This window comes from Mauremys mutica, chromosome 15, assembly GCF_020497125.1.
Source record: "Mauremys mutica isolate MM-2020 ecotype Southern chromosome 15, ASM2049712v1, whole genome shotgun sequence".
NCBI classification, from domain to species: domain Eukaryota; kingdom Metazoa; phylum Chordata; order Testudines; family Geoemydidae; genus Mauremys; species Mauremys mutica.
The window spans coordinates 3,359,873-3,383,659 of record NC_059086.1 but is presented as its reverse complement, the minus strand read 5'-3'; the positions used below and the strand labels follow the sequence as shown (position 1 = coordinate 3,383,659).

General features: G+C 53.6%; 3 protein-coding genes across 5 annotated transcripts; all 3 read left to right on the top strand.

Moving 5' to 3' along the window:
- Positions 1-443: 443 nt before the first annotated feature.
- Positions 444-7,827, top strand: LOC123350232 (F-box only protein 17-like). Of its 2 annotated transcripts, XM_044988702.1 has the most exons (5): positions 452-995; positions 1,591-1,702; positions 3,063-3,158; positions 3,746-3,884; positions 6,161-7,827. In XM_044988702.1, the coding sequence occupies exons 1-5, from the start codon at positions 587-589 to the stop codon at positions 6,296-6,298; spliced, it is 894 nt and encodes a 297-aa protein (XP_044844637.1). In that variant the 5' UTR covers positions 452-586; the 3' UTR covers positions 6,299-7,827. The 2 variants fall into 2 exon arrangements, with proteins under 2 accessions (XP_044844638.1, XP_044844637.1); XM_044988703.1 differs by lacking the exon at positions 3,746-3,884 and having other exon boundaries at positions 444-995.
- Positions 7,828-11,049: 3,222 nt separating this feature from the next.
- LOC123350233 (F-box only protein 17-like) lies at positions 11,050-19,082 on the top strand. Of its 2 annotated transcripts, none has more exons than XM_044988705.1 (5): positions 11,050-11,509; positions 12,094-12,205; positions 14,052-14,147; positions 14,746-14,884; positions 15,128-15,424. In XM_044988705.1, the coding sequence occupies exons 1-5, from the start codon at positions 11,206-11,208 to the stop codon at positions 15,167-15,169; spliced, it is 693 nt and encodes a 230-aa protein (XP_044844640.1). In that variant the 5' UTR covers positions 11,050-11,205; the 3' UTR covers positions 15,170-15,424. The 2 variants fall into 2 exon arrangements, with proteins under 2 accessions (XP_044844640.1, XP_044844639.1); XM_044988704.1 differs by lacking the exon at positions 15,128-15,424 and adding an exon at positions 16,914-19,082 and having other exon boundaries at positions 11,062-11,509.
- A 983-nt stretch (positions 19,083-20,065) lies between these two features.
- On the top strand, positions 20,066-23,473 carry MRPS12 (mitochondrial ribosomal protein S12). Its single transcript, XM_044988708.1, has 3 exons — positions 20,066-20,178; positions 21,399-21,498; positions 22,871-23,473. Exons 2-3 carry the CDS (start codon positions 21,441-21,443, stop codon positions 23,281-23,283), a joined length of 471 nt encoding a protein of 156 aa, XP_044844643.1. The 5' UTR covers positions 20,066-20,178; positions 21,399-21,440; the 3' UTR covers positions 23,284-23,473.
- Positions 23,474-23,787: the final 314 nt, after the last annotated feature.

Sequence of the window (23,787 nt, the reverse complement as noted above, 5' to 3'; positions counted from 1 at the left end):
TCTTACCACTGGAGGAGGAGTGAGGGCAGGGTGGGCTCAGGGGAGGGGGCGGGAAGGGGTGGAGGGGGGGCAGGGCTGGTGGCAGAGCCAGGGGTTGAGCAGTGAGCACCCCCGGCACACGGGAAAGTTGGCACCTGTAGCTCTAGCCCCGGAGTCGGTGCCTGTACAAGGAGCCGCATGTTGCTCCTGAGCTGCAGTTTAGCCACCCCTGGGTTGGAGCCAGAGGGGCTGGGAGCCAGGACTCCTGGGTTCTCTGCCCAGCTCCAGGGGAGGCTGGGTGCTTTCCCAAAGGTGGCTAGTGCTACTTGAAGGAGGGGAGCAGGAGAGGGGGGGGATCGATTTACACCAGCGGGCGACCAGAGCCGGTGCCAGACCCTGCAGCGGGGCTGAGCGGCGAACGCGGAGCTGGGGCCGTTTCCCGCAGCCTGTTTCAGGCGCCTCCTGGCTTGCAAGGGGCGGGATCCGGTGCTCGGTTTGCAGCCGTGTAAACGAGGCCGGGGCGGGTCCAAGGCGGGGCTGGGATCACATGAGCGGATGCGGCGAGGAGCGGTAGCTGGGCCTGAGCGAGCTAGGCCGGCCCGCGGACATGGGGCAGGGGGGGAGCCAGCCTCCCCCGGAGGAGAGGGTGCGGCCCATTCGGGAAGCCCTGGACGGGGCGCGGTATGAGCGGCGGCTGCAGCATCTCGCTGTTTTCGGGGAAAGGCCGGGCGGGACGCGCCCGTCTGCCCCGGCCCTGGACCGGCTCCCGGACGCGCTGCTGGCGCGGATCCTGAGCTGGGTCCCGGGCCGCGACCTGCTGACCCGCTGCCGGCCGGTGTGTCGCCGCTGGCGGGACCTCATCGACGGGCCCACGGTCTGGCGGCTGCAGGGCGAGAGGCGGCCGGGCTTGGGGGCCACCCTGGCGGCCGCCCGCCTCTGCCCCCCGCCGCGGTGGAGCCGGATCTGCCTCCTGGAGCCCTTCGGGCGCAACCTGCTCCGGAACCCCTGCGGGCAGGGTGGGTGCCGGCCCCGGGGGCGAGGGAAGGGGGGTAGGGACGGGTGGGAACGTGGGGGGGGGGTTATGGGAGGAGGCGAGGAGAGTCGGGGGGGGGGTCACCATAAGATCGGCCCCAGTGGGTCAGACCCGTGCTCCATCTGTCCCAGTGTCCTGTCTCCCCACAGTGGCCAATGCCAGGTGCTGGGGGAGGGGGAGCAGGTGGCAGAGCAGGAGGTGAGTGGGGAGCACTGAGGAGTGTGTAGGTGGGGGGGGCACCAGGGAGAGTGTGGGTTGTGGGGGGCAAGGGAGAGGGAGCACCAGAGTGGGGGGAGGGGGGAATTAGCACTGGTGGGGGAGGGGGTGACGGGGGCACTGGGATAAAAAGGTATTTGAGAGTCTGGGAGGGGTGTCAGGAAAGGAGGTGGAGTCTCCCTCCTCCCCAGTAACCCCCCGCATATTTATTTCTCTCCCTGTTTATTTTCAAGAGCCACATTAACTCACTCCTCCCCCTCCCCTGGGAATGGGTGCCCAGCAGGGTGTCGTCCCCGGCCCCATCAAACCAGCTCCCACTGCACCTCGCCCCGTCCTCCCCCTGACACATTTTCTTCCCACAGATCAGTTCTCTCACTGGCAGGTGCAGCATGGGGGCCATGGCTGGCAGGTGGAAGAGAACCGCTGCCCGGTCGAGGGTGCCCCGGCCCAGACCTGCTTCGTCTCATCCTTTGGGTGAGTCTGTCCCCTGGGCCTTCCCGTTTGCCCCCCACCTTCCTCGTGCGGCAGAAAGCTCCCTGTTCTCCAAAGGCCAGACGGGTCCTCATCTGGCATGTGCCCCTATAAATCCAGAGTCACTCTGGATCGACCCAGCATAAAGGAGATCCAGAGGTGCCAGGCCTGAGTCTGCCCTGCACCTTGTACAGTATTATACCAAATATATGTAAACACCAGTAAATCCGGAGTGGCTCTGGATTTAGGCCAGGGATATGGTACAGATTTCTGCCAGGGCAGATCTGTCGGTCAGGCGTTGGGAAGAGAGCTGTGCTAGCCAGTGTGAATTCAGTTATACAGTACGGTGCATTGTTACTCAGAGGGTGGTTTTATCTGCCAACAGGGTATCCTGGGATTCTTATACCGGCAAAGGGCTCCTACAGAGGACATGGTCTAAGGGTGTGTCTACACTGGCAAGTTTCTGCGCCACAAGTTATTCCACAGTTATTAAAGCGCTGGAATTAAACTGCTGTTGGGTGTCCACACTGTGCTCCTTGTGATGCTGGAGCACATCCACATTAGCAGGTCTTGCAAGGGCAAGACAGCAGTGCATTGTGGGAGCTATCCCACTGTGCAACTTGGGGAAGGGTTTGCAATGCCTCATGGGCAGGCACAACGTCACATGATGCAGGTTTCCCAATCCCATTGTTCCAGGGCATCCTACTGCATTGCCAGCTGCTTTTCAACTGAACTGGGCTGGGTGGGTGTGTATGGAGGGGAGAGAGGAAGTGTGTTTTGCGGGCCAGAGAGGGGCCCAGCAGGATGTCTTGTAAGTTCAGACAGTGGCAGGAAGCAACCAGTCCTGAGGCAGGGGAAGGGGGAAACCCTGGGATGTCCCTTGAGGGATTATGGGACAGCTCCGGAAGCCAATTACAGCACAATAGCAATCAAGTGTGTACACGGGCAATAGAGCACTGGAGCCTCTGTGCAAACAGCCTAAGAACTTGTTGAGGTGGGTTTTTTGCAGCGCTGCACCTGCAGAGTTTCTGCGCACAGAGTGGCTTGGCAGTGTGAACACGTCTGCAGTTTGAGTGCAGAAAGCTGCTTCACTGCGCAGAAACTTGACAGTGTAGACAAGCCCTAAGTAAATCTGGAGTCACTTCTGTGTAATCACTCCTGAATTGCAGCGGTATAACCAAGATCAAATGCAGGCCCTGACTCAGTGCTGCCCTTGTGTCATCATGACACATGAACACGTACACTCTACCCAAGTGTCGGCAGGGAGAACTGGGAACAGTGTCGCTCCAGATTTACGAGGCCTTCTCTTCACTTCTGATTTGCCCCGTTTCCAGCCCCGGGTGTTTCCTTTTCCCCTCTGTAGCTGGTGCGTCAAATCGCAGCTGGTAGATCTTCTAGAGGAGGGGTTGTGGGAAGAGCTGCTGGATACCTACCAACCAGAAATCTACATCTCCGATTGGTAAGTTTCACCCTCTTCTCCCTAGAGGCCTGAATTGTGACCTGCTGAAAGAAATGGATTTGTGTCTTTGCTGCTGATTTCTGATGACTAAAATAAGACCTCTGTGGGTTTGGGCTTGTTTAGGGGTGGTTGTTTTTTTAAGCCTTAACAATATCAAGCCTGTTGAACCTGGAGGACCCAGAGATGTGGGTTGGGAGCCCTCTTAGCCTTAATTAAAGCAGTGACAAGGGTTGGATTTTTAACAGAGAGTTTCTCCCGCCCAACTCTTGGTCAGCGGCTTACGTCAAATGCATGTCACAGGTCGCGTCTGTTCTCGGATTTGCTGCCTAGGATTGCAGACGGGCTTCCCTGAAGTTGCTGGGCTAGCGAAGACCAGCGGGTGAGGATGTTACAGTGCTTGGAGCTAAGATGCTGGTGCAATCCCCTGATTGATTGGGACCAAAAAGCCGGTGGTGCTGCATGAGTTGGATTCGGCTGTGTGTGTTCCCAAGATTTCTGTTACATTCTACATTCGGGGGCTGTGTCCTGTCTCCCTCTTGCTGCCCCCTGAGGTTCCTTGTTTCCCAACGTCTGTTCCCGTCCCGCAGGTGGGGCGCCCGGTTTGACTGTGGCTGTGAATACTCCATCTGCGTCAAGCTCCTGGCTGCCAACAGAAGTACTGTAATCGCTGAATTCCAGGCCAACCCCGATCCCGTACAACAATGGAATGACCAGCAATATCACCAGGTGAGCCGGCTCCGTTGCCAGCTCTCTGGGCACATTAAGGGACTGGGAGTCAGGACCCCTGGGTTCTAGAACCGTCTCAGCCACTGGGTTGACTTTGGGCAAGTCACTTCCCCGCCCTGTGCCTCAGTTTCCCTGTGAAAAGGGGATAACAAGACCAAGTAGGGTGACCTGATGTTTGGGGCTTTGTCTTATATAGGTGCCTATTACCCTCCACCCCCTGTCCCAGTTTTTCATACTCGCTGTCTGGTCACCCTGATACCAAGCTCCACTGTAAAGTGCTTTGAGATCTGCCACTGAAAAGCGGTAGGGATGAAGTGGGCGTAATTTGTAAAATTATGTATGTTTCAACACGGAGGAGAGGAGGAGCGAGTGGCGCTGGCAGAGAGAGGAATTGAACATGGGTCTCTTGACATCCAGTCCTCTATCCACTAGCCCACCACAGGCGGCAGATGGCTAGGCCTAGTCGGTGCAACAAAAACAAAGACAAAAAAACTATTCCTGCCCGCCCCACTCGGCAGGCAAAGCTCTGCATCCAGCTGCACCAGGGCCAGGAAGGAGGCAGGAATGGCCCCACCTGTGCACAGACACTCGTGTTACGTGACGCTCGAGAGGGCTCCTCTGAATTCTGCAAGCGGCTGGAGCCGGGCCCAGACTCAGGGACGGGAGTCACCGCCAGGGCTCCCTCTAATTTTTCCCACCCATGTGCGGAATGAATTTTGTTATGTGAATTGTGTCGTTATGTAAATCACTAGTCAGGAAGACTCGATTTTATCATGGATTTCTACATAAAAGTGCATTCTTGTTGGTTGTTATAACCTTAATACATATTCCTCACAACTCAGAGATCGATGGGACCCAGACTGGGTCTCTTTTACAGCCTGCTGCCATTATTGGTTTTCCCTTCTAGCGAGAGAATGGTGCGGTGGATCTCAAATCAGTGAAGGCTACACTCAGAAAGACCTCAAGACTTCTGGAATATGCTGCTCAGACAGTTTCACTTTTGTTTCTACTGCCTGTGCCTCCCTTCTCACATTTATCTCCAGATTTCTCCTTGTCCAGATCTATTCCGCCCCCAACAGTTCTATTCACTGAACTTTTTGAAATTTTGCACTTTTAGAGAGAGGTAAGGGACTGACAGTACACCAGTTTGCAGAGGGACAATAGGGTTGAGGTTTGTTATTTCTCACCTCTGTACATTATTTATTTAAAAACATTTTTGCTGTTAACAAGCATGTTATTTCTGTAGACACAAATCAACAGTTTGAGAACAGCAAAACTAAGCATCTCTGATGGTATCTTCTAGACTGAGCTCTGAGTCCCATTGGGTAGGTAGAAAGATAAATTTAAATAATCTATACAGGAGCTCCTGGAACCCCATAAGATTGGGTCCCTAATCCATGAACTGTTGGAACTCATTTACAAAACTTTTCTTCAACATGACATGAATATGTTGTCTCATCCGGTAGAATTTATAATCCCTGTTCCATGATGAGAGATCTTTGAGCTATAATGTGTCTTCATTAAAATGATTTTTAGATATGTGTTTTCCCCTCAAAAAGCATTTTATCAAAAAAATCTGATTTTTTTTTTAAATAATTGATTTTTATCCACCCTGGTTATGTGCCCCCCTATGGAGTTGATGTGTGGGAGGGGGCTCAGGGCTGGGACAGAGGCAGAGGATTTGGGTGCAGGGGTATGAGGGCTTTGGCTGAAGATTTGGACTCGGGTGGGGCTGGGGATGAGGGGTCAGGGCTGAGAAAGAAGGTTGGGGTGCAGGGGGTGTGGGCTCTGGGATGAGGCTGGGGATGAGGGGCTTGGGGTGTAGGGGGTGAGGGCTCTGGTTGGGGGTGTGGGCTCTGGGATGAGGGGCTTGGGGTGTAGGGGGTGAGGGCTCTGGTTGGGGATGTGAGCTCTGGGATGAGGCTGGGGATGAGGGGCTTGGGGTGTAGGGGGTGAGGGCTCTGGTTGGGGATGTGAGCTCTGGGATGTGGCTGGGGATGAGGGGCTTGGGGTGCAGAAGGGTGCTCTGGTCCTATGGCAGGGAGAGAGGCCCCCCCACAGCTCTCTCTGCCCGCAGTAGCACTTGGGCTGTGGGGAGACAGGCTCCTCTCCTCGCGGCAGCAGCTCTGGCACTGGGGCTGCAGGCTAGATGCCCAGCCCCTGCCCTGCAAGAATGTCTTCACCAATCTGTGTAGCCCCTGCTTCCTCTCTCTGGAGCACACGGATTTGTGACAGGGTCCAGAGATCAATTTGGGTTCCTTTTCCTTCCCTCCCAGGTGTCCCACCGGTTCAGGCAGTACGGCCGTGGAGTGCGGTATGTGCAATTCCACCACCAAGGGAAGGACACTCATTTCTGGGCAGGACACTACGGCGCACGGATCACCAACTCCACAGTCATGGTGAAGCTCAGCTGAGAGCCAGGAGCGGGTCTCTGCGAATCTCTCATGCGAGCCGGAATGATGATCTGCATTTGCCTCTGCGAGCTCCTCTCCCGTCCTAGAACAAATCAGGGGGCTGCTTCTCCTTGAAATTAATACGCCCCTTTGCCTGAGAAGCTTTTTCAGTCCATTCTTTCTAGCCAGCCTCATCCCACGCAGGATAAAAGAGCACCGTGGTGAATCTTTAGTGCCTGACTTCGGTCAGTGTGAACCTGCCCCTGGACGGCAGAAGCAACAAGACTTTAAAGATGGAAACAATTGGGCTGGTGCCTCTATTTGGGAGGCTTTGGGATTGTGTCATCAGAGCATGAAGGGGTTAAAAAAATAGTTGTTTAGGGTGGGGTTTTTTAACCACCACGATGAGGAATTTTCAGATCAGGAATTTTCAGATCGTCTCTGCCATGTTTCTGTTGGGAAGCTGCAGAGAGGTGGGTTGGGAGCTCGCTGCGTGGTCTGTTAATGGAAGAGTTTTCTGCCAGCTGATGCCTGTGGTGTTGCCTGTCTGATGTGTATCCAGATTCACAGGTGAGCAAAATATACCCTCCTGTCCCCCATGCTAATTAGATTGCATGGTTCTGGGGAAGGGGGATTAGAACCCAGCTCCTCCAAGCTATGGGTAGTGCAGTGCTCAGGAGAATACCATACAGGGCAGCCCCTAGACAAAGGTAAATAGCCACTTGTTGATTGTCCAGGAGTTTCTGGGGAACGTAACCTTCAGGTCTGTTCTCACTGCACTCGGATCGGAGCAAAGCCAGGCAGGGTAGACGCTCAGGCCTTTTGCTGACTTAAACCAAGCGTCAGCTTCTGAAGTAACTGACGGGTGTGTAAATCTGGAAAGACTCCAGTGCAGTGACTCCAGATTCACCCAGGTGGGCAGGGGGTTATAGGCGGAGCCGCAGAGCCCACTCCCAGCAGGGGTTGATGGGAGGCTGATGGGCAAGACCTTTCTAGAGGACTGGGGTCCGATTTCTGCCACATGAGCCAGCGACGGCCTTCAGTGCATCAGCTGGTCCTGTGTGCAGTCATCAGGATGGATCTTAGCCCTACTAGTACAGACAGGCCAGAACTGAGTGAGCGAGGAATGAGGCCTGCTGACTCCAATTTACTTAGGCCTGATTTACACCGGAGAGAAGGAGAAGGGAGCTAGGGTAGCTATTGAGTCCTAGCGCTGAGCAACCTCCCAACCCGTTCCCTTGGTGCGCAGAGAGCCGGGATGGATGGTGGCCCTTTGGGCCAGGCTGTTATTGTTTAAAATGACCCCACGGGCCTGGGCTGAACTCCCCGGTAGGTTAGTTACTGAGAGAGCTAACGGGTTTCCTGTTGGCCTGAGTTGTTTTTATTAATAAAAGGGCATGGAAAATTTGAGCTGGTCCCTCAACGGAAAAGAGGGGCCAGGGAATGTATTAGCTGGTCATTTTCACAGGGCTCTGTCCCCAAATGGAGTCGCTGAAGATGATACAACCAGCTGTGCAGCATGTTACTGAAGATTCAAGTGCTTTTCTGAACAGCGTGTGGTGTGGGTGCTTTCACAGCTCAGCTGGCTTGAAGGTGAGACAGGCCCAAGCTGAATGTCCCAGTTCTTCTCCCTTCAGTGAGAGGAAGAAACTTGGGGACCAGGCACAGCTGAGAGAGAGCAGGAGGCAGTGGACAGGCATTTGCAGTGGGTGTGGTGGTAATTAAATGATGCATGTAGGGGAAGAGTTCTCCTCCTTCCTTTCATGCATCCGACGAAGTGGATATTCACCCACAAAAGCTCATGCTGCAAAACGTCTGTTAGTCTATAAGGTGCCACAGTACTCTTTGCTGCTTTTACACATCTACCAATGTGATATATGCCATCATGTGCCAGCAATGCCCCTCTGCCATGTACATTGGCCAAACCAGACAGTCTCTATGCAAAAGAATAAATGGGACGCAAATCAGATGCCAAGAATTATAACATTCAAACACCAATAGGAGAACACTTCAACCTCTCTGGCCATTCAGTAACAGATTTAATGGTGGCAATTTTCCAACAGAGAAGCTTCAAAACCAAACTCCAATGAGAAACAGCTGAACGTGAATTAATATGCAAACTAGATACAATCAATTTAGGCTTAAATAGAGACTGGGAATGGCTGAAGCATTACACACATTGAATCTATTTCCCCACATTAAGTATCCTCACACCTTCTTGTCAAACTATCTTGAGTGGGTCATCTTGATTATCACTACAAAAGTTTTTTTTTCTCCTGCTGACAATAGCTCATCTTAATTAATTAGCATCTTAGAGTTGGTTGTGCAACTCCCACCTTTTCATGTTCTCTGTGTGTGTGTGTGTGTGTGTGTGTGTCCGTCCGTCCGTCCTGACTATATGGTCCGTTCTATGTGTCTGATGAAGTGGACTGTAGCCCACAAAAGCTTATGCTCAAATAAATGTGTTAGTCTCTAAGGTACCACAAGTACGCCTGTTCTTTTTGCGGATACAGACTAACACGGCTGCTACTCTGAAACATGTCAATTTAGTGACTGTTTGGAAATTGAAATTGAAACACACTTTAAAAGCATATATAGTGTATGATAAAATACATAGATCTGAAAAAGTGTACTAGATTTCAAAAGTATGAACATGGACTAGCTTCCTTATACATCTGTTTTTTATGACAATGTCAGTGCGTTCATTTCAGTGATGGCCAACCTACTAATTTCAAATGATGATTTGTAAGCAGACTCTAAATGAGCTCTCCCTGACAGCTGATGATAAGCTGGGGGCTGGGGGGAAAGGCTTCAGGAACAGATTGTATTTACATTCACACCTAATCTATCTAGGGAGCCAGCAAACAGAGCTGTGTTGCCCAAGTGATAGATTTTGGCTGGGGTTGGGTTACAAATCACTTGAAGGATAGCTCAGTGGTTTGAGCATTGGCCTGCTAAACCCTGAATTGTGAGCTCAATCCTTGAGGGGGTGATTTGGGTGGGGATTGGTCCTGCTTTGAGCAGCAGTTAGACTAGATGATCTCCTGAGGTCCCTTCCAACTCTATGAATGTGGGGGGATGAAATGTTGTTCTTATTGTACAAGTAAAGGTCTGTAGAACTGTACTTAGCCTGGGCTGACTGACCTCTATCGTATCCCCCCTTAGTTATCTCTTTTCTAAGCTGAAAATTCCCAGTCATTTTAATTTCTCCTCCTGTTTCATACCCCTCATCATTTCAGTTGCCCATCTCTGTACCTTTTCCATTTCCAATATCTCTCTTTTGGGACGGGGTGACCAGATCTGCACACATTATTCAAGGCGTGCACATACCATGGATTTATAGAGCGGCAATATGATATTTTCTGTCTTATTATCTATCCCTTTCTTAATGATTCCCAACATTGTTTGCTTTTTTTGGCTGCCGCTGCACATTGAGTGGATGTTTTCAGAGAACGATCCACAGTGACTCCAAGATCTGTTTTTTGGGTGTTAACAGCTAATTCAAACTCCTTCATTTTATATGTATAGTTGAGATTGTTTTCCAATGTGCGTTACTTTGCATTTATCAGCATTGAATTTCATCTGCCATTTTGTTGCCCAGTCACCCAGTTTTGTGAGATCCCTTTTTAACTCTTCACAGTCTGCCTGGGACTTAACTATCTTGAATAGTTTTGTATCATCTGAAAATTTTGTCACCTCACTGTTTACCCATTTTTCCAGATCATTTATGAGTATGTTGAACAGCACTGGTCCCAGTACCGACCCCTCTGGGATACCACTATTTATCTCGCTCCATTCTGAAAACTGATCATTTATTCCTACCCTTTGTTTCCCATATTTTAACCAGTTACACATCTATGACAGGACTTCCCTCTTATCCCATGATGGCTTACTTTTCAAAAGTCAATCCTTAAATTAAATACTTTTTTTTTTAATTGTATTTTGTAAGAACTCTAGACCTGTTATGTGGTTTGGTGTAACTTGCATTCTCCTTATGTTAAATTTGCATTATCCTAACAAAACATTTATTCATATCTCTTTCATATGTCTCATTGGCCGTAACATCCCCCCTGTAAATTCAAACACCCCCCTAATTTCAAGTCCAGGGGAAACTACTGCATACAAGGAGCTGCATCCATGTTGCTCCTGAGCCGCAGTTTGGCCACCCTTGGGTTAGAGCCAGAGGGGCTGGGAGCCAGGACTCCTGGGTTCTCTGCCCAGCTCCAGGGCAGGGGCGGCTCTATGAATTAGAGCGCCCCCCTTCCCCGGTCCCGCAGCCGGGGCAAAAGTGTCAGCGGCGGGTCCCCTCTTCCCGTGGCTCCGGTTGAGCTCCCGCAGGCATGCCTGGGGGAGCTCCGTCCGAGCCACGGGACCAGCGCACCCGCCCCAGGCATGCCTGTGGGAGCTCAACCGGAGCCGCGGGAAGAGGGGACCCGCCGCAGTCATGCCTGCGGCAGGTCCGCTCGTCCCGGGCTCCGGTGGACCTCCCGCAGGCATGACTGCGGCAGGTCCGCCGGAGCCAAATGCTGCCCCCCCCCCGGGAAAGAGCCGCCCCATGCGCCTGCTTGGCGCGCTGGGGTCTGGAGCCGGCCCGGCTCCAGGGGAGCAGGGGAGGCTGGGAGCTTTCTCAAAGGTGGCCAGTGCCAGGTGAAGGAGGGGGGCGGGGGGGGGTGGAACCGATTTACACCAGCGGGCAACCAGAGCCAGGTGCCAGACCCTGCAGCGGGGCTGAGCGGGGAACCCGGAGCTGGGGGCGTTTCCCGCAGCCTGTTTCAGGCGCCCCCTGGCTTGCAAGGGGGGGAATCCGGCGCTCGCTTTGCACCCGTGTAAACGAGGCCGGGGCGGGTCCAAGGCGGGGCCGGGATCACATGAGCGGATGCGGCGAGGAGCGGTAGCTGGGCCTGAGCGAGCCAGGCCGCCCCGCGGACATGGGGCAGGGGGGGAGCCGGGCTCCTCCGGCCCCGCTGGACCTGAACCGGCTCCCGGACGAGCTGCTGGCGCTGATCCTGAGCTGGGTCCCGGGCCGCGCCCTGGTGACCCGCTGCCGGCCGGTGTGTCGCCGCTGGCGGGACCTCATCGACGGGCCCACGGTCTGGCGGCTGCAGGGCGAGAGGCGGCCGGGCTTGGGGGCCACCCTGGCGGCCGCCCGCCTCTGCCCCCCGCCGCGGTGGAGCCGGATCTGCCTCCTGGAGCCCTTCGGGCGCAACCTGCTCCGGAACCCCTGCGGGCAGGGTGGGTGCCGGCCCCGGGGGCGAGGGAAGGGGGGTAGGGACGGGTGGGAACGTGGGGGGGGGTTATGGGAGGAGGCGAGGAGAGTCGGGGGGGGGGTCACCGTAAGATCGGCCCCAGTGGGTCAGACCCGTGCTCCATCTGTCCCAGTGGCCTGTCTTCCCACAGTGGCCAGTGCCAGGTGCTGGGGGAGGGGGAGCAGGTGGGAGAGCAGGAGGTGAGTGGGGAGCACTGAGGAGTGTGTATGTGGGGAGGGGCACCAGGGAGACTGTGGGGGGGGGCAAGGGAGAGGGAGCACCAGAGTGGGGGATGGGGGGAATTAGCACTGGTGGGGGAGGGGGTGACGGGGGCACTGCAGTAAAAAGGTATTTGAGGGTCTGGGTGGGGTGTCAGGAAAGGAGGTGGAGTCTCCCTCCTCCCCAGTAACCCCCCCCCCCATATTTATTTCTCTCCCTGTTTATTTTCAAGAGCCACATTAACTCACCCCTCCCTCTCCCCTGCCCAGCAGGGTGTCGTCCCCGGCCCCATCAAACCAGCTTCCACTGAACCTCACCCCGTCCTCCCGCTGACACATTCTCTTCCCGCAGATCAGTTCTCTCACTGGCAGGTGCAGCATGGGGGCGATGGCTGGAAGGTGGAAGACAACCTCTGCCCGGTCAAGGGCGCCCTGGCCCAGACCTGCTTCGTCTCATCCTTTTAGTGAGTCTGTCCCCTTTCCTTTTGCCCCCCAGCTTTCCCATGCGGCAGGAAGCTCCCTGTTCTCCAAAGGTCAGACCGGTGCTGGTCTGGCGGGTGCTCCTATGAATCCAGAGTCACTTGGATTGACCCAGCATAAATGAGACCCGGAGATGCCAGGCCTGAGTCTGCCCTGCAGCCTGTACTGTGATGTCCCAAATATATGTACACACCAGTAAATCCAGAGTGGCTCTGAATTTAGGCCAGGGCTACACCTCAGATTTCTGCCAGCACAGATCTGTCAGTCAGGCGTTGGGAAGAGAGTTGTGCTAGCAGCATCCCGCACTGTGGATTCAGTTTTACAGTACGGTGCACTGTTACTGGGAGTGCTTGTTTCGCTCAGGGAGGGTAGTTTTATCTGCAAACAGGGTATCCTGGGATTTATACCGGCAAAGTGCTTCTACTGGGGACATGGTCTAAAGGTGTGTCCACATTGGTAAGTTTCTGCGCCACAAGTTATTCCACTTTTATTAAAACACTGGAATTAAACCACTGTTGTGTGTCCACACTGTGCTCCTTGTGATGCTGGAGCACATCCACATTAGCAGGTCTTGCAAGGGCAAAGACAGCAGTGCATTGTGGGAGCTATCCCACTGTGCAGCTGGCCGCAGGGGCTTCGGAAGGGTTTGCAATGCCTCATGGGCAGGCATAACGTCACATGATGCAGGTTTCCCAATCCCATTGTTCCATGGGCATCCTACTGCATTGCCAGCTGCTTTTCAACTGAACTGAACTGGGCTGGGTGGGTGTGTATGGAGGGGAGAGAGGCAGTGTGTTTGGGGAGACAGAGAGGGGGCCAGCAGGCTGTCTTGTAAGTTCAGACAGTGGCAGGAAGCAACCAGCCTGAAGCAGGGGAAGGGGGAAACCCTGGGATGTCACTTGAGGGATTATGGGACAGCTCTGGAAACCAATTACAGCACAATAGCAATCAAGTGTGTACACTGGCAATAGAGCGCTGGAGCCTGTGCGCAAACAGCCTTATGACTCTCGTCGAGGTGGGGGTTTTGCAGTGCTGAAACTGCGGCGTTTCTGCGCACAAAGTGGCTTGGCAGTGTGTACACGTCTGCAGTTTGAACACAAAAAGCTGCTTCACTGCGCAGAATCTTGCCAGTGTAGACAAGCCCTAAGTAAATGTGGAGTTGCTCTGGATTAGCAGCAGTATAACCAAGATCAGATGCAGGCCCTGACTCTGTGCTGCCCTTGTGTCATCATGACACACACACTCTACCCAGGTATCCGTATTGGCCCAAGGTGTCTGGCAGGCGAGAACTGGGAATGGTGTTGCTCCAGATTTACAAAGCCTTCTCTGCACTTCTGATTTGCCCCAATTCCAGCCCCGGGCATAGCTGCCCCAGGAAACTCCTACAACAGACATTATTTACAGTCGGAGAGCTGACCCCATGAGTTCAAATCATGGCTTATGGCAGCTTTGCCTGTCTACACAGGGAGCTGTACTGGGGGAGTGCCCGGAGGCTTGAACATCTAAGCTCTGTTCCTGGCTCTGCTGTGTGACCTTGAGCAAAAACTACTTCCTCTGTGCCTCGGTTTCCCCTCCCAACCTTTGTCCACCATGTTTGCAATGTATACTCTGGGACAGCGATTGTCTCTTCCTAGAGTTCATCTTGACCTGTCAACACATTAAAACCACTGATGCCTTATCTACAGTAGGATTTCAACAGCTGTCCACTAATATCCTTTTCCCCACCCCTCAGCATCCACAGAGTCTGCGCAGCGCCCAGCACGATGTGGCTGTGATCTCAGTTAGGTGCTCTGGAAATATCTCATTAGGGTTTTCTTTTCCCCTCTGTAGCTGGTGCGTCAAATCGCAGCTCGTAGATCTTCAAAAGGAGGGGTTGTGGGAAGAACTGCTGGATACCTACCAACCGGAAATCTACGTCTCTGATTGGTAAATTTCACCCTCTTCTCCCTAAAGAAAAAAAAATGGGCCCCTACCTGTGCCTCAAAATTAAAGGGTTTGGGTTTGTTTGGGAGTTGTTGTTTTTAAGCCTTAAAAATATCAAGCCTGTTGAACCTTGTTTGATATGTTTGAGGTTTTTTTGCTGGAGGTCCCCTCGGAGGACCCAGAGATGTGGGTTGGGAGCCCTGTTAGCCCGCAAAAATCCAACCCGTCTCACTGCTTTAATTAACAGTGAGTTTCTCCCGCCCAGCTCTTGGTCAGGGACTTGCGTCAAATGCATGTCGCAGGTGATGTCTGTTCTCGGATTTGCTGGCTAGGATTGTAGACGGGCTTCCCCGAAGTTGCTGGGCTAGACAAGACCAGCGGGTGAGGATGTTACAGTGCTTGGAGCTAAGATGCTGGTGCAATCCCCAGACTGTTGTGGACCAAATAGCCGGTGGTGCTGCATGAGTTGGATTCGGCTGGGTGTGTTCCCAAGATTCCTGTTACATTCTACATTCGCGGGCTGTGTCCTGTCTCCCTTGCTGCCCCCCCTCTCCCTCCCCCCGAGGTTCCTAGTTCCCCAACGTCTGTTCCCGTCCCGCAGGTGGGGCGCCCGGTATGACTGTGGCTGTGAATACTCCATCTGCGTCAAGCTCCTGGCTGCTAACAGAAGTACTGTAATCGCTGAATTCCAGGCTGGTCCCCTTCGCTTACCACGGACGAGTGACTCGCAGTATCACCAGGTGAGCCAACTCCGTTGCCAGCTCTCTGGGAACATTTAGGGACTGGGAGTCAGGACACCTGGGTTCTAGAACCAACGCAGCCACTGGCAAGTCGGCAAGTCACTTCCCCTCCCTGTGCCTCAGTTTCCCTGTGAAAGGGGGATAACAATACCAAGCTCTATTGTAAAGCACTTTGAGATCTACCATTGAAAAGTGGTAGGGATGACGTGGGTGTAATTTGTAAAATTATGTATGTTTTATTAGAGGAGAGGAGGCGCAGGTGGCGGTGGCAGAGAGAGGAATTGAACATGGGTCTCCTGACATCCAGTCCTCTATCCACTATCCCACCACAGGCCGCAGATGGCTAGGCCTAGTCAGTGCAACAAAAACAAAAAAACTATTCCTGCCCGCCCCACTCAGCAGGCAAAGCTCTGCATCCAGCTGCACCAGGGCCAGGAAGGAGGCAGGAATGGCCCCACTTGTGCTTGAGCACTTGTGTTACGTGACGCTCGAGAGGGCTCCTCTGAATTCTGCAAGCGGCTGGAGCCGGGCCCAAACTCAGGGATGGGAGTCACTGCCAGTGCTCCCTCTAATATTTCCCACCCATGTACGGAATGAATTTAGTTATGTGAATTGTGTTATTTAATCACTAGTCAGGAAGACGCTTTTTAATCATGGATTTCTACATACAAGTGCATTCGTGTTGGTTGTTATAACCTTAATACATATTCTTCAGAACTCAGAGATAGATGGGACCCAGACTGGGTCTCTTTTACGGCCTGCTGCCATTATAGGTTTTCCCTTCTAGCGAGAGAATGGTGCGGTGGATCTCAAATCAGTGAAGGCTACACTCAGAAAGACCTCAAGACTTCTGGGATATGCTGCTCAGACAGTTTCACTTTTGTTTCTACTGCCTGTGCCTCCCTTCTCACATTTATCTCCAGACTTCTCCTTGTCCAGATCTATTCCACCCCCAACAACCTGGCAGCACGGCCAGCTGAGGTAGCAGGGGAGGAGCTGGGGGCTAGCCTCCCCAGCCGGCAGCTCAAGGGTCAGGCAGGACAGTCCCACGGGCCGTAGTTTGCCCATCTCTGACCTAAATAATCTATACAGAAGCCCTTGAAACCCCATAAACTTGGGTCCCTAATCCATGAACCATTGGAGCTCCTTTACAAAGCTTTTCTTCAACATGACATGAATACATTGTCTCATACCATAGAGTTAGAATTTATAATCCCTCTTCCATGAGGAGATACATTATAGCTCAAAGAGATCTTAATTAAAACTATCTTTAGATAAGTTTCTTCCTCAAAAAGCATTTTATCAAAAAAAATTTTTTTTTCTAATTTAAAAAAAAAACCATTGAATTTTATCAACCCTGGTTATGTGCACCAATATGGAGGGGAGGTGTGGGAGGGGGCTCAGGGCTGGGGCAGAGGGTTGGGGTGCAGGGGGTGAGGGGCTGGCTGAGGGTGCGGGCTGAGGGGTGGGGCTGAGGATGAGGGGTTTGGGGTGCAGGAGGGTGCTCCATGGCTATGGCAGGGAGTGAGGACCTCCCCTGCAGCAGCCCTTGGGCTGGGGAGAGAGGTGCCTCTCCCTGCTGCGGCAGCTCTGGGGCTCGGATCCTGGGATAGCCGCCCGGCCACAGGAGGGCCAGGCCAGGGCTGGGGCATCTCTGTCCCTGGCTGAGGGAGGTCCCAGACGGGGCTTGGTTCAGGCCGCCCCTCCCATGACCTTGGTAGGTCCGGGCCTGAGTTAGGGGAGAGGCGCCCCGGCCGGGCAGGTTCCCTGAGCGCCTGCCCAGCACTAAATAGGCTGCTGCGCAGCCGGGCACCTTACTGGGAACTTAGGCCACCACTTGGGGGGAATGTGGGGCAGGCCTGCTCTCCGACCCCCCTCTCGCTGCACAGCAGCTATTCCGTTTTGCCCAGCCCCTGCCCTGCAAGAATATCGTCACCAGTCTGTGTAGCCCCTGCTTCCTCTCTCTGGAGCACACGGATTTGTGACAGGGTCCAGAGGTCAATTTGGGTTCCTTTTCCTTCCCTCCCAGGTGTCCCACCGGTTCAGGCAGTACGGCCGCGGAGTGCGGTATGTGCATTTCCTCCACAAAGGGAAGGACATTCTTTACTGGGCAGGACACTACGGCACACGGATCACCAACTCCACAGTCATGGTGGAGCTCAACCGAGAGCCAGGAGCGGGTCCCCATGAATCTCTCACGTGAGCCGGAATGATGATCTCCATTTGCCTCTGCGAGCTCCTCTCCTGTCCGAGAACAAATCAGGGGGATGCGTCTCCTTGAAATAATACGCCCCTTTGCCTGAAGAGCTTTTTCAGTCCGTTCTTTCTGGCCAGGCTCATCCTCCGCAGGACCAAAGAGCACCGTGGCGAATCTTTAGGTTCCTAGTGCCTGACTTCAGTCAGTGTGAACCTGCCCCTGCACAGCAGAAGCAACAAGTCTTTGGTAATAATTGGAGATATACCAATCTCCTAGAACTGGAAGGGACCTCGAAAAGTCATGGAGTCCAGCCCCCTGCCTCCACTAGCAGGACCAATTTTTGCCCCAGATCCCTAAGCAGCCCCTCAAGGACTGAGTTCACAACCCTGGGTTTAGCAGGCCAATGCTCAAACCACTGAGCTATCCCTCCCCCTCTTGAAGGGGAAACAATTAAAGATGGAAACAATTGGGCTTGTGCCTCTGTCTGGGGGGCTTTGGGATTGTGTCATCAGAGCCATGTAGGGGTTAAAAAAATAGTTGTTTGAGGTGGTTTTTTAACCACCATGATGAGGAATTTTCAGATCGTCTCTGCCACATTTCCGTTAGGAAGCTGCAGAGAGGTGGGTTGGGATCTTACTGTGTGTTCTATGTGTTCAGATTTTTTTCTGCCAGCTGATGCCTGTGGTGTTGCCTGTCTGATGTGTATCCAAATTCACAGGCAGGTGAGCAAAATACCCCTCCCACCTCCCATGCTACTTAGATTGCATGGTTCTTGGGAAGGGGGATTAGAACCCAGCTCCTGCAAGCTACGGGTAGTGCAGTGCTCACGAGAATACCATACAGGGTAGACCCTAGACAAACATAAACAGCTGCTTGTTGATTGTCCAGGAATTTATGGGAAACATAATCTTCAGGTCTGTTCTCACTGCACTCGGATCCCAGCAAAGCCGGGCGTAGTAGCCACTCAGGCCTTTTGCTGACGTACACCAAGGGTCGGATTCTGAAGTAACTGACGGGTGTCTAAATCTGGAAAGACTCCAGTGGAGTGACTCCAGTTTCACACAGGTCTACATGAGACCAGAAAGGGGGTCTAGCAGTGCTTTGGTGCAGTTCCCTCCCCATTTTGGGGGGGGCGAGGAGTGGACTTTGCCTTACACCCACTTGTACTAAGGCATGATCACGGGGCATGGGCAGGGGGTTATAGGTGGGAGTCGGAGAACCCACTCCCAGCAGGGGTTGATGGGCAAGACCTTTCTAGGGGACTGGGGAGTAAGTTCTGCCACATGGCCCAGCGACGGCCTTCAGTGCATCAGCTGGTCCTGTGTGCAGTCATCAGGATGGGTCTTAGCCCTACTAGTACAGACAGGCCAGAATTTCTGCTGATATTAACCATTTCCTGCCATTGATGTCTTTGCTCTCTTACACCAGCAGGGGATATCGTCCTGTTGACTTGGAGGCGTGATGCTGGGAGATCTGGTGCTCTGTTACCTCTCTCAAAAAAAAAAACAAACCCAAATTCTGCCCCCATTGAAGTCTGAGGCTCTGATTCTCCTACTGCTCAAAGGGTTGAGTGAAGAAAGAGGCCTTCTGACTCCAATGGACTTAGGCCTGATTTACACCGGAGAGAACGAGAATGGAACTAAGGTAGCTATTCAGTCCTAGCACTGAGCAACCTCCCAGCCCATTCCCTCGGTGCGCAGAGAGCTGGGATGGATGGTGGCCCTTTGGGCCAGGCTGTTATCATTTAAAATGATCCCATGGGCCTGGGCTGAAATCCCCGGTAGGTTAGTTACTGAGAGAGCTAACGGGTTTCCTGTTGGCCTGAATTGTTTTTATTAATAAAAGGGCATGGAAGGTTTGAGCTGATCCCTCACCGGAAAAGAGGGGCCAGTGAATGTATTAGCTGGTCAGTTTCACAGGGCTCTGTCCCCAAATGGAGTCGCTGAAGATGATACCACCAGCTGTGCGGCTTGTTACTGAAGATTAAAGTGCTTTTCTGAACAGCGTGTGGTGTGGGTGCTTTCACAGCTCAGCTGCCTTGAAGGTGAGACAGGCCCAAGCTGAATGTCCCAGTTCTTCTCCTGTCAAAGAGAGGGAGAAACTTGGGGACCAGGCACAGCTGAGAGAGAGCAGGAGGAGTTTGCAGTGAGGTGTGGTGGTAATTAAATGATCCATGTGGGGGTTGTAGGGGAAGAGCTCTCCCCTCTTCTCCCCGACTTTGTACTGGGTGGTCTGGCCCAGGAGGGGCAGGCAGCTGTGCCCCCAGTGTTCCCTGAGCAGCAGGTTGCAAGCTGCCAAGAATCCATCCAAGGAGATGCTGCTGTTCAACTCAGTGAGGTCCAGCTGCTGCCCGGCGTGCTCAGAGAAGGGGTGAAGCTCAGGATCGTACAGGTGGGACTGGGGTGCATGAAACAGCGTGTGAAGCCTGAGACAGCTCTGCAGTGACCTGTTCCTCCCAAGGAAGCTCTCAGGGGCAACGAAAGGCCGAACCATCGCTGGGGGGCACCTGCCTCAGTGTCACTCACTGGGGTAACAGTGCCCCTGACAGCCAGTAATGGGGTGTGTGCGCTGGGTGTGGCTGGTGCCCCTAGGCTACCCAAAGCTTTCCCCAGGCAGCGAGTGACCCAGCCCCACTGCCCCGGCCTCCCTCCCGCTCTGCAGTGGGACAAGCTCTGGCCAGGACCGGAAGAGGACGTGGCCTGAAGCTCACACAAGGGCTCAGCAGCAGAGCTGGGGAGAGAACCCAGGAGTCCTGGCTCCCCTGCTTTAACCATTAGACCCCACCATCACCAGACTGCACTGCAGTCAGGCCTGTGACTGGTGCGCGGAATGACCCCAGCGCTCTCCCGTAGGACCCCACCATGACCCCGCCTCCTGACTCTACCCGGCCAATCAGAAGGAGCAAGGCTCCCTGAGCGACAGCAGCGCTCCGCCTACCTGCCCGAGCGAGTCCAGCCGCGACCAATCAAGAACGGTGGCGCCGCTAGAGGCGGGGCGGGGCGGGGCGGGGCTCGGCTCTCGTGCGGCCAACCAAGAGGCGGCGCGGTCGAAACCAATCAGAGAGCGGGGGGCGGCAAGATGGCGGCTGCGGAGTGAGGTCAGTGTGGGGGGGAAGGAGAGCGAGGGGCTGCACCGCCCCCCTCCCCCACCGGTGCATGGGGGGACACAGCCCCCTCCCCCATCTAGGGCCCTGGCCCCTCCCCCTACTTGTTCCCGGCGGGGCACAAACATTCCAGCCCTGCCTGGTGCCCAGCCCCCTCCATCTCCCCAGCGGCTCCTCGGGCGGGCGGGGTCCCGGTGACCCCATAACTGCTGGGCTGTGGGGGCCCCCCCTCCCCCAGCTGCTTCTCCGGGGCGTGGGCCGGGGGGGGGACACACCTCCCGTTCTCCTGCCAGCTGCCCCCCCTCCCCCAGCTGCCCCTCTGTGGTTGGGGGATACTCCCCCCCCATCTGGTGCCCAGACCTCTCTCTAGTCTCCTCCCAGCTGCTGTGTGGTCCCATCCGCCTTACCTGGTGTCCCTAGTTCCTTCCTATTTCACTCTTCTCTCCCCCCCCCAGCTGCTCCCCTGTGATTGGGGGAGTGGGGTTCCCCTCCCCACTTAGTGCCCCGCCTTTCAGCCACCCCTCTTCCCCCAACTACTACTCTGGGGCTGGGGAGAGGACCCCATTTCCTCTCCATTTGTGGTCCCCTCCTAGCTGCTCCTCCATGGATGTGGGTGACCCCCCCCCTTTTTCACAATCTGGTGCCTGTCCCACTCTTCCCCTCCCAATGGCTTTGGGGGTGTAGGGGATTTGTACCCTCCCCAAACCAGGTGATTTGTCCTGCTGAAAAGCCCCCCCCCACACACCCCTTCCTTGCCCCCATTACTGTGCCCCCTTTTTCAAAACCATTGTTAGATTCTCAGCCCTGGTGGGCCAGGGGTGTCCCTACACAGGTAGAAAACAGGCTAAGCCTTCCATACACATGCACCACTGGACCATTCAATCTGAATCTGCAGGAATCTGCTCTAGGAAAGTGGGTCTGTGATGGTTTAGTGTTTGGCAAAGGAGCTTTGTAACCTGGATGCGTCATTTTGCCTAGGAACTGGGCAGAGACTTGCCAGACTCATGACACGTACAGCAACAAACCCCTGTCAGATAGTAGCAGTTCTCACCCGCTTTTCTTCTGGGCTAGTGATTTTAAAGTGATAAGCTCCGTAGTCAGTTACCAATACCATAAACCATCTTGTCTCACTTGACTAAGACCTTGCCTATCAGTGTGGTAGCTGGAGTTCCTGCCCTCCAGAAATATTAACTTCCTGTTTTCCTTTCTTCCAGGGGACTTGTATTCATGGTCTCTGGGGCTTTAATGAGCTTTTAATGCGGAGAATGTCGTGCAGGGGTTTCCTGAGGTTGCTGGCATCACCTTTGAGATGGAGTATGTATCTGTTTCTGTTCATTGCATTGAGTCTGATTCTGGAGTGTTGCTCTGTATTGCTTTGCTATGCAAAAAGTGCATTTAGTAACTATACTGGCTCCCAGTATTCATAGAAATATGGGACTGGAGGGGACCTCGAGAAATCATCTAGCCTTTCCCCCTGTGCTGAGGCAGGATGGCAGGTGTAACTATCAATGGACCATCCCTGGCAGGTGTTTGGTGGTTTTTAAGCACAGGTTAGACAACGACGGGGCTTCCACAACCTCCCTTGGTAACCTGTTCCAGTACTTAACCATGCTTGGAGTTAGAGAGTTTCTTAATATATGACCAAAATCTCCCTTGAAACAAATCTGGTTCCTTCGTGTCCTCCCCTCAGAGGAAATGGAGAACAATTGATTAGTCGTCTTTAATATATGGAGATATACCTATCTCATAGAACTGGAAGGGATCCTGAAAGGTCATTGAGTCCAGCCCCCTGCCTTCACTAGCAGGACCAAGTACTGATTTTGCCCCAGATCCCTAAGTGGCCCCATCAAGGGCTGAACTCACAACCCTGTGTTTAGCAGGCTAATGCTCAAACCACTGAGCTGGCCTTCCCCCACACCTTGTACATATTTGTTCTCCCTCAGTCTTCTTTTCTCTAGACTAAACGTGCCCAGTTCTTTCAGCCTTTCCCCATAGGTCTTCTAAATCAGTGTTTCTTAACCTTTTCGATACCAGGGATGGTCTTGCTGCCTCCTAAACTGTGTGAGCGAGATCTCAGGGACCAGCACCGCTCCACGGACTGATCGTTGAGAAACTCTGTTCTAAATCTCTTACCGTTTTTGTTGCTTCAGGAACAACCAGCTGGGGGACAGGAAGAAATAATCCCAGGGTTGCACAATTTGAATAATTGGGCAGGGGTCCATGCCTTTCTCTGAAGCACGGGTTGGAGGCAGAGTACCATGGTCCTATCTAGCATGGTAAGAGGTGGGATAATGGATTAAAAAGATGTCTGATGCTATACTAAGTTGGGCCCAGCACAGCATGAGACATAATCCCTAGTGGAAAGAGCACTAGAGCAGAACTCAGGAGACCCGGGTTCTATTCCTGGCTCTGGCTCTGGCCTGCGGAGTGATCTTGGGCAAGTCACGGTCTTGCCACGTGCCTCAGTTTTCCCATCTGTAAAATGGGGATGATGATAACCTCTTTTGTAAAGTGCCTTGAGATTTACTGATGAAAAGTGCTAGGTAAGAGCTAGGCATTATTATAGATGGACCATTGTTCTGGTCTCCTACAGCAATAGATGGATCATTGGTACAGAAAGGGATGCCAGCTTGGATTAGTCAGATTGTTCCCAAGTGGTAATTAATGAAACTTCTCTTCCTTATAGGTATCAATCCTTTCCCTCTTGCCTTTGTACCAGGGAGATGGCCATTAACCCAAGCTCTGGGCCAGCTGGAAACCCGCACCATGGCCACCCTCAACCAGATCCACCGTAAGGGCAAGCCAAAGTTTCCCCCACTCAAACTTGGCCCCACCTTTGGCAACCCCCAGCTCAAGGGAGTGGTCCTCAAGACCATGATTCGCAAGCCCAAGAAGCCCAACTCTGCCAACAGAAAGTGTGCCCGGGTGCGGCTCAGCAACGGCAAGGAGGTGGTCTGCTTCATTCCCGGAGAAGGTCACAACTTGCAGGAGCACAGTATTGTGCTGGTGGAAGGTGGAAGGACACAGGACTTGCCGGGGGTGAAGCTCAAAATAGTGCGTGGGAAATATGACTGCGCCCATGTTCAGAAGAAGAAATAAGCGCCTCGGCGCTGAGAGGTGTCGTGGGATTGTAAAGTTCCCTGCTTAGCAGGAAAGGAGTTTTAGTCACGTCTGCATTTGTATCATGGCAGATATCCTCCAGAGACATTACTACTGGCTCTGTACTGTTGTGAAGTATTTACATGCAGACCATGCTCATTAAATTCTAACTCATCTCTGAGAGACAGGATGAATTTGTGTTCTGATCAAGGGCGCTGAGTTGTAGTCTCAGTTCCTGGGGCATATGAGGGGGTGTCTCTGGCTATGGGGTCTCTTTGGAAGAGTCACTCAGACTTGGGTGGGGGGGTGTCTCTTCCTCTGCTCCTGGGAGAAGGGCCTCTGGAGTGTTGATCAGGCTGTGGTACACAAGGGGACTCTGCAGGGTACCGGGGTCTCCAGAGTGACTCCCCTGGAGCACGGGGAGTCAGTCTGGATGGTCTTTCTGAAGGAGGTACCTTGGTTGGAGGGGGGTCTCTGGGTGTTGCACAGACTGGGGGACACAGG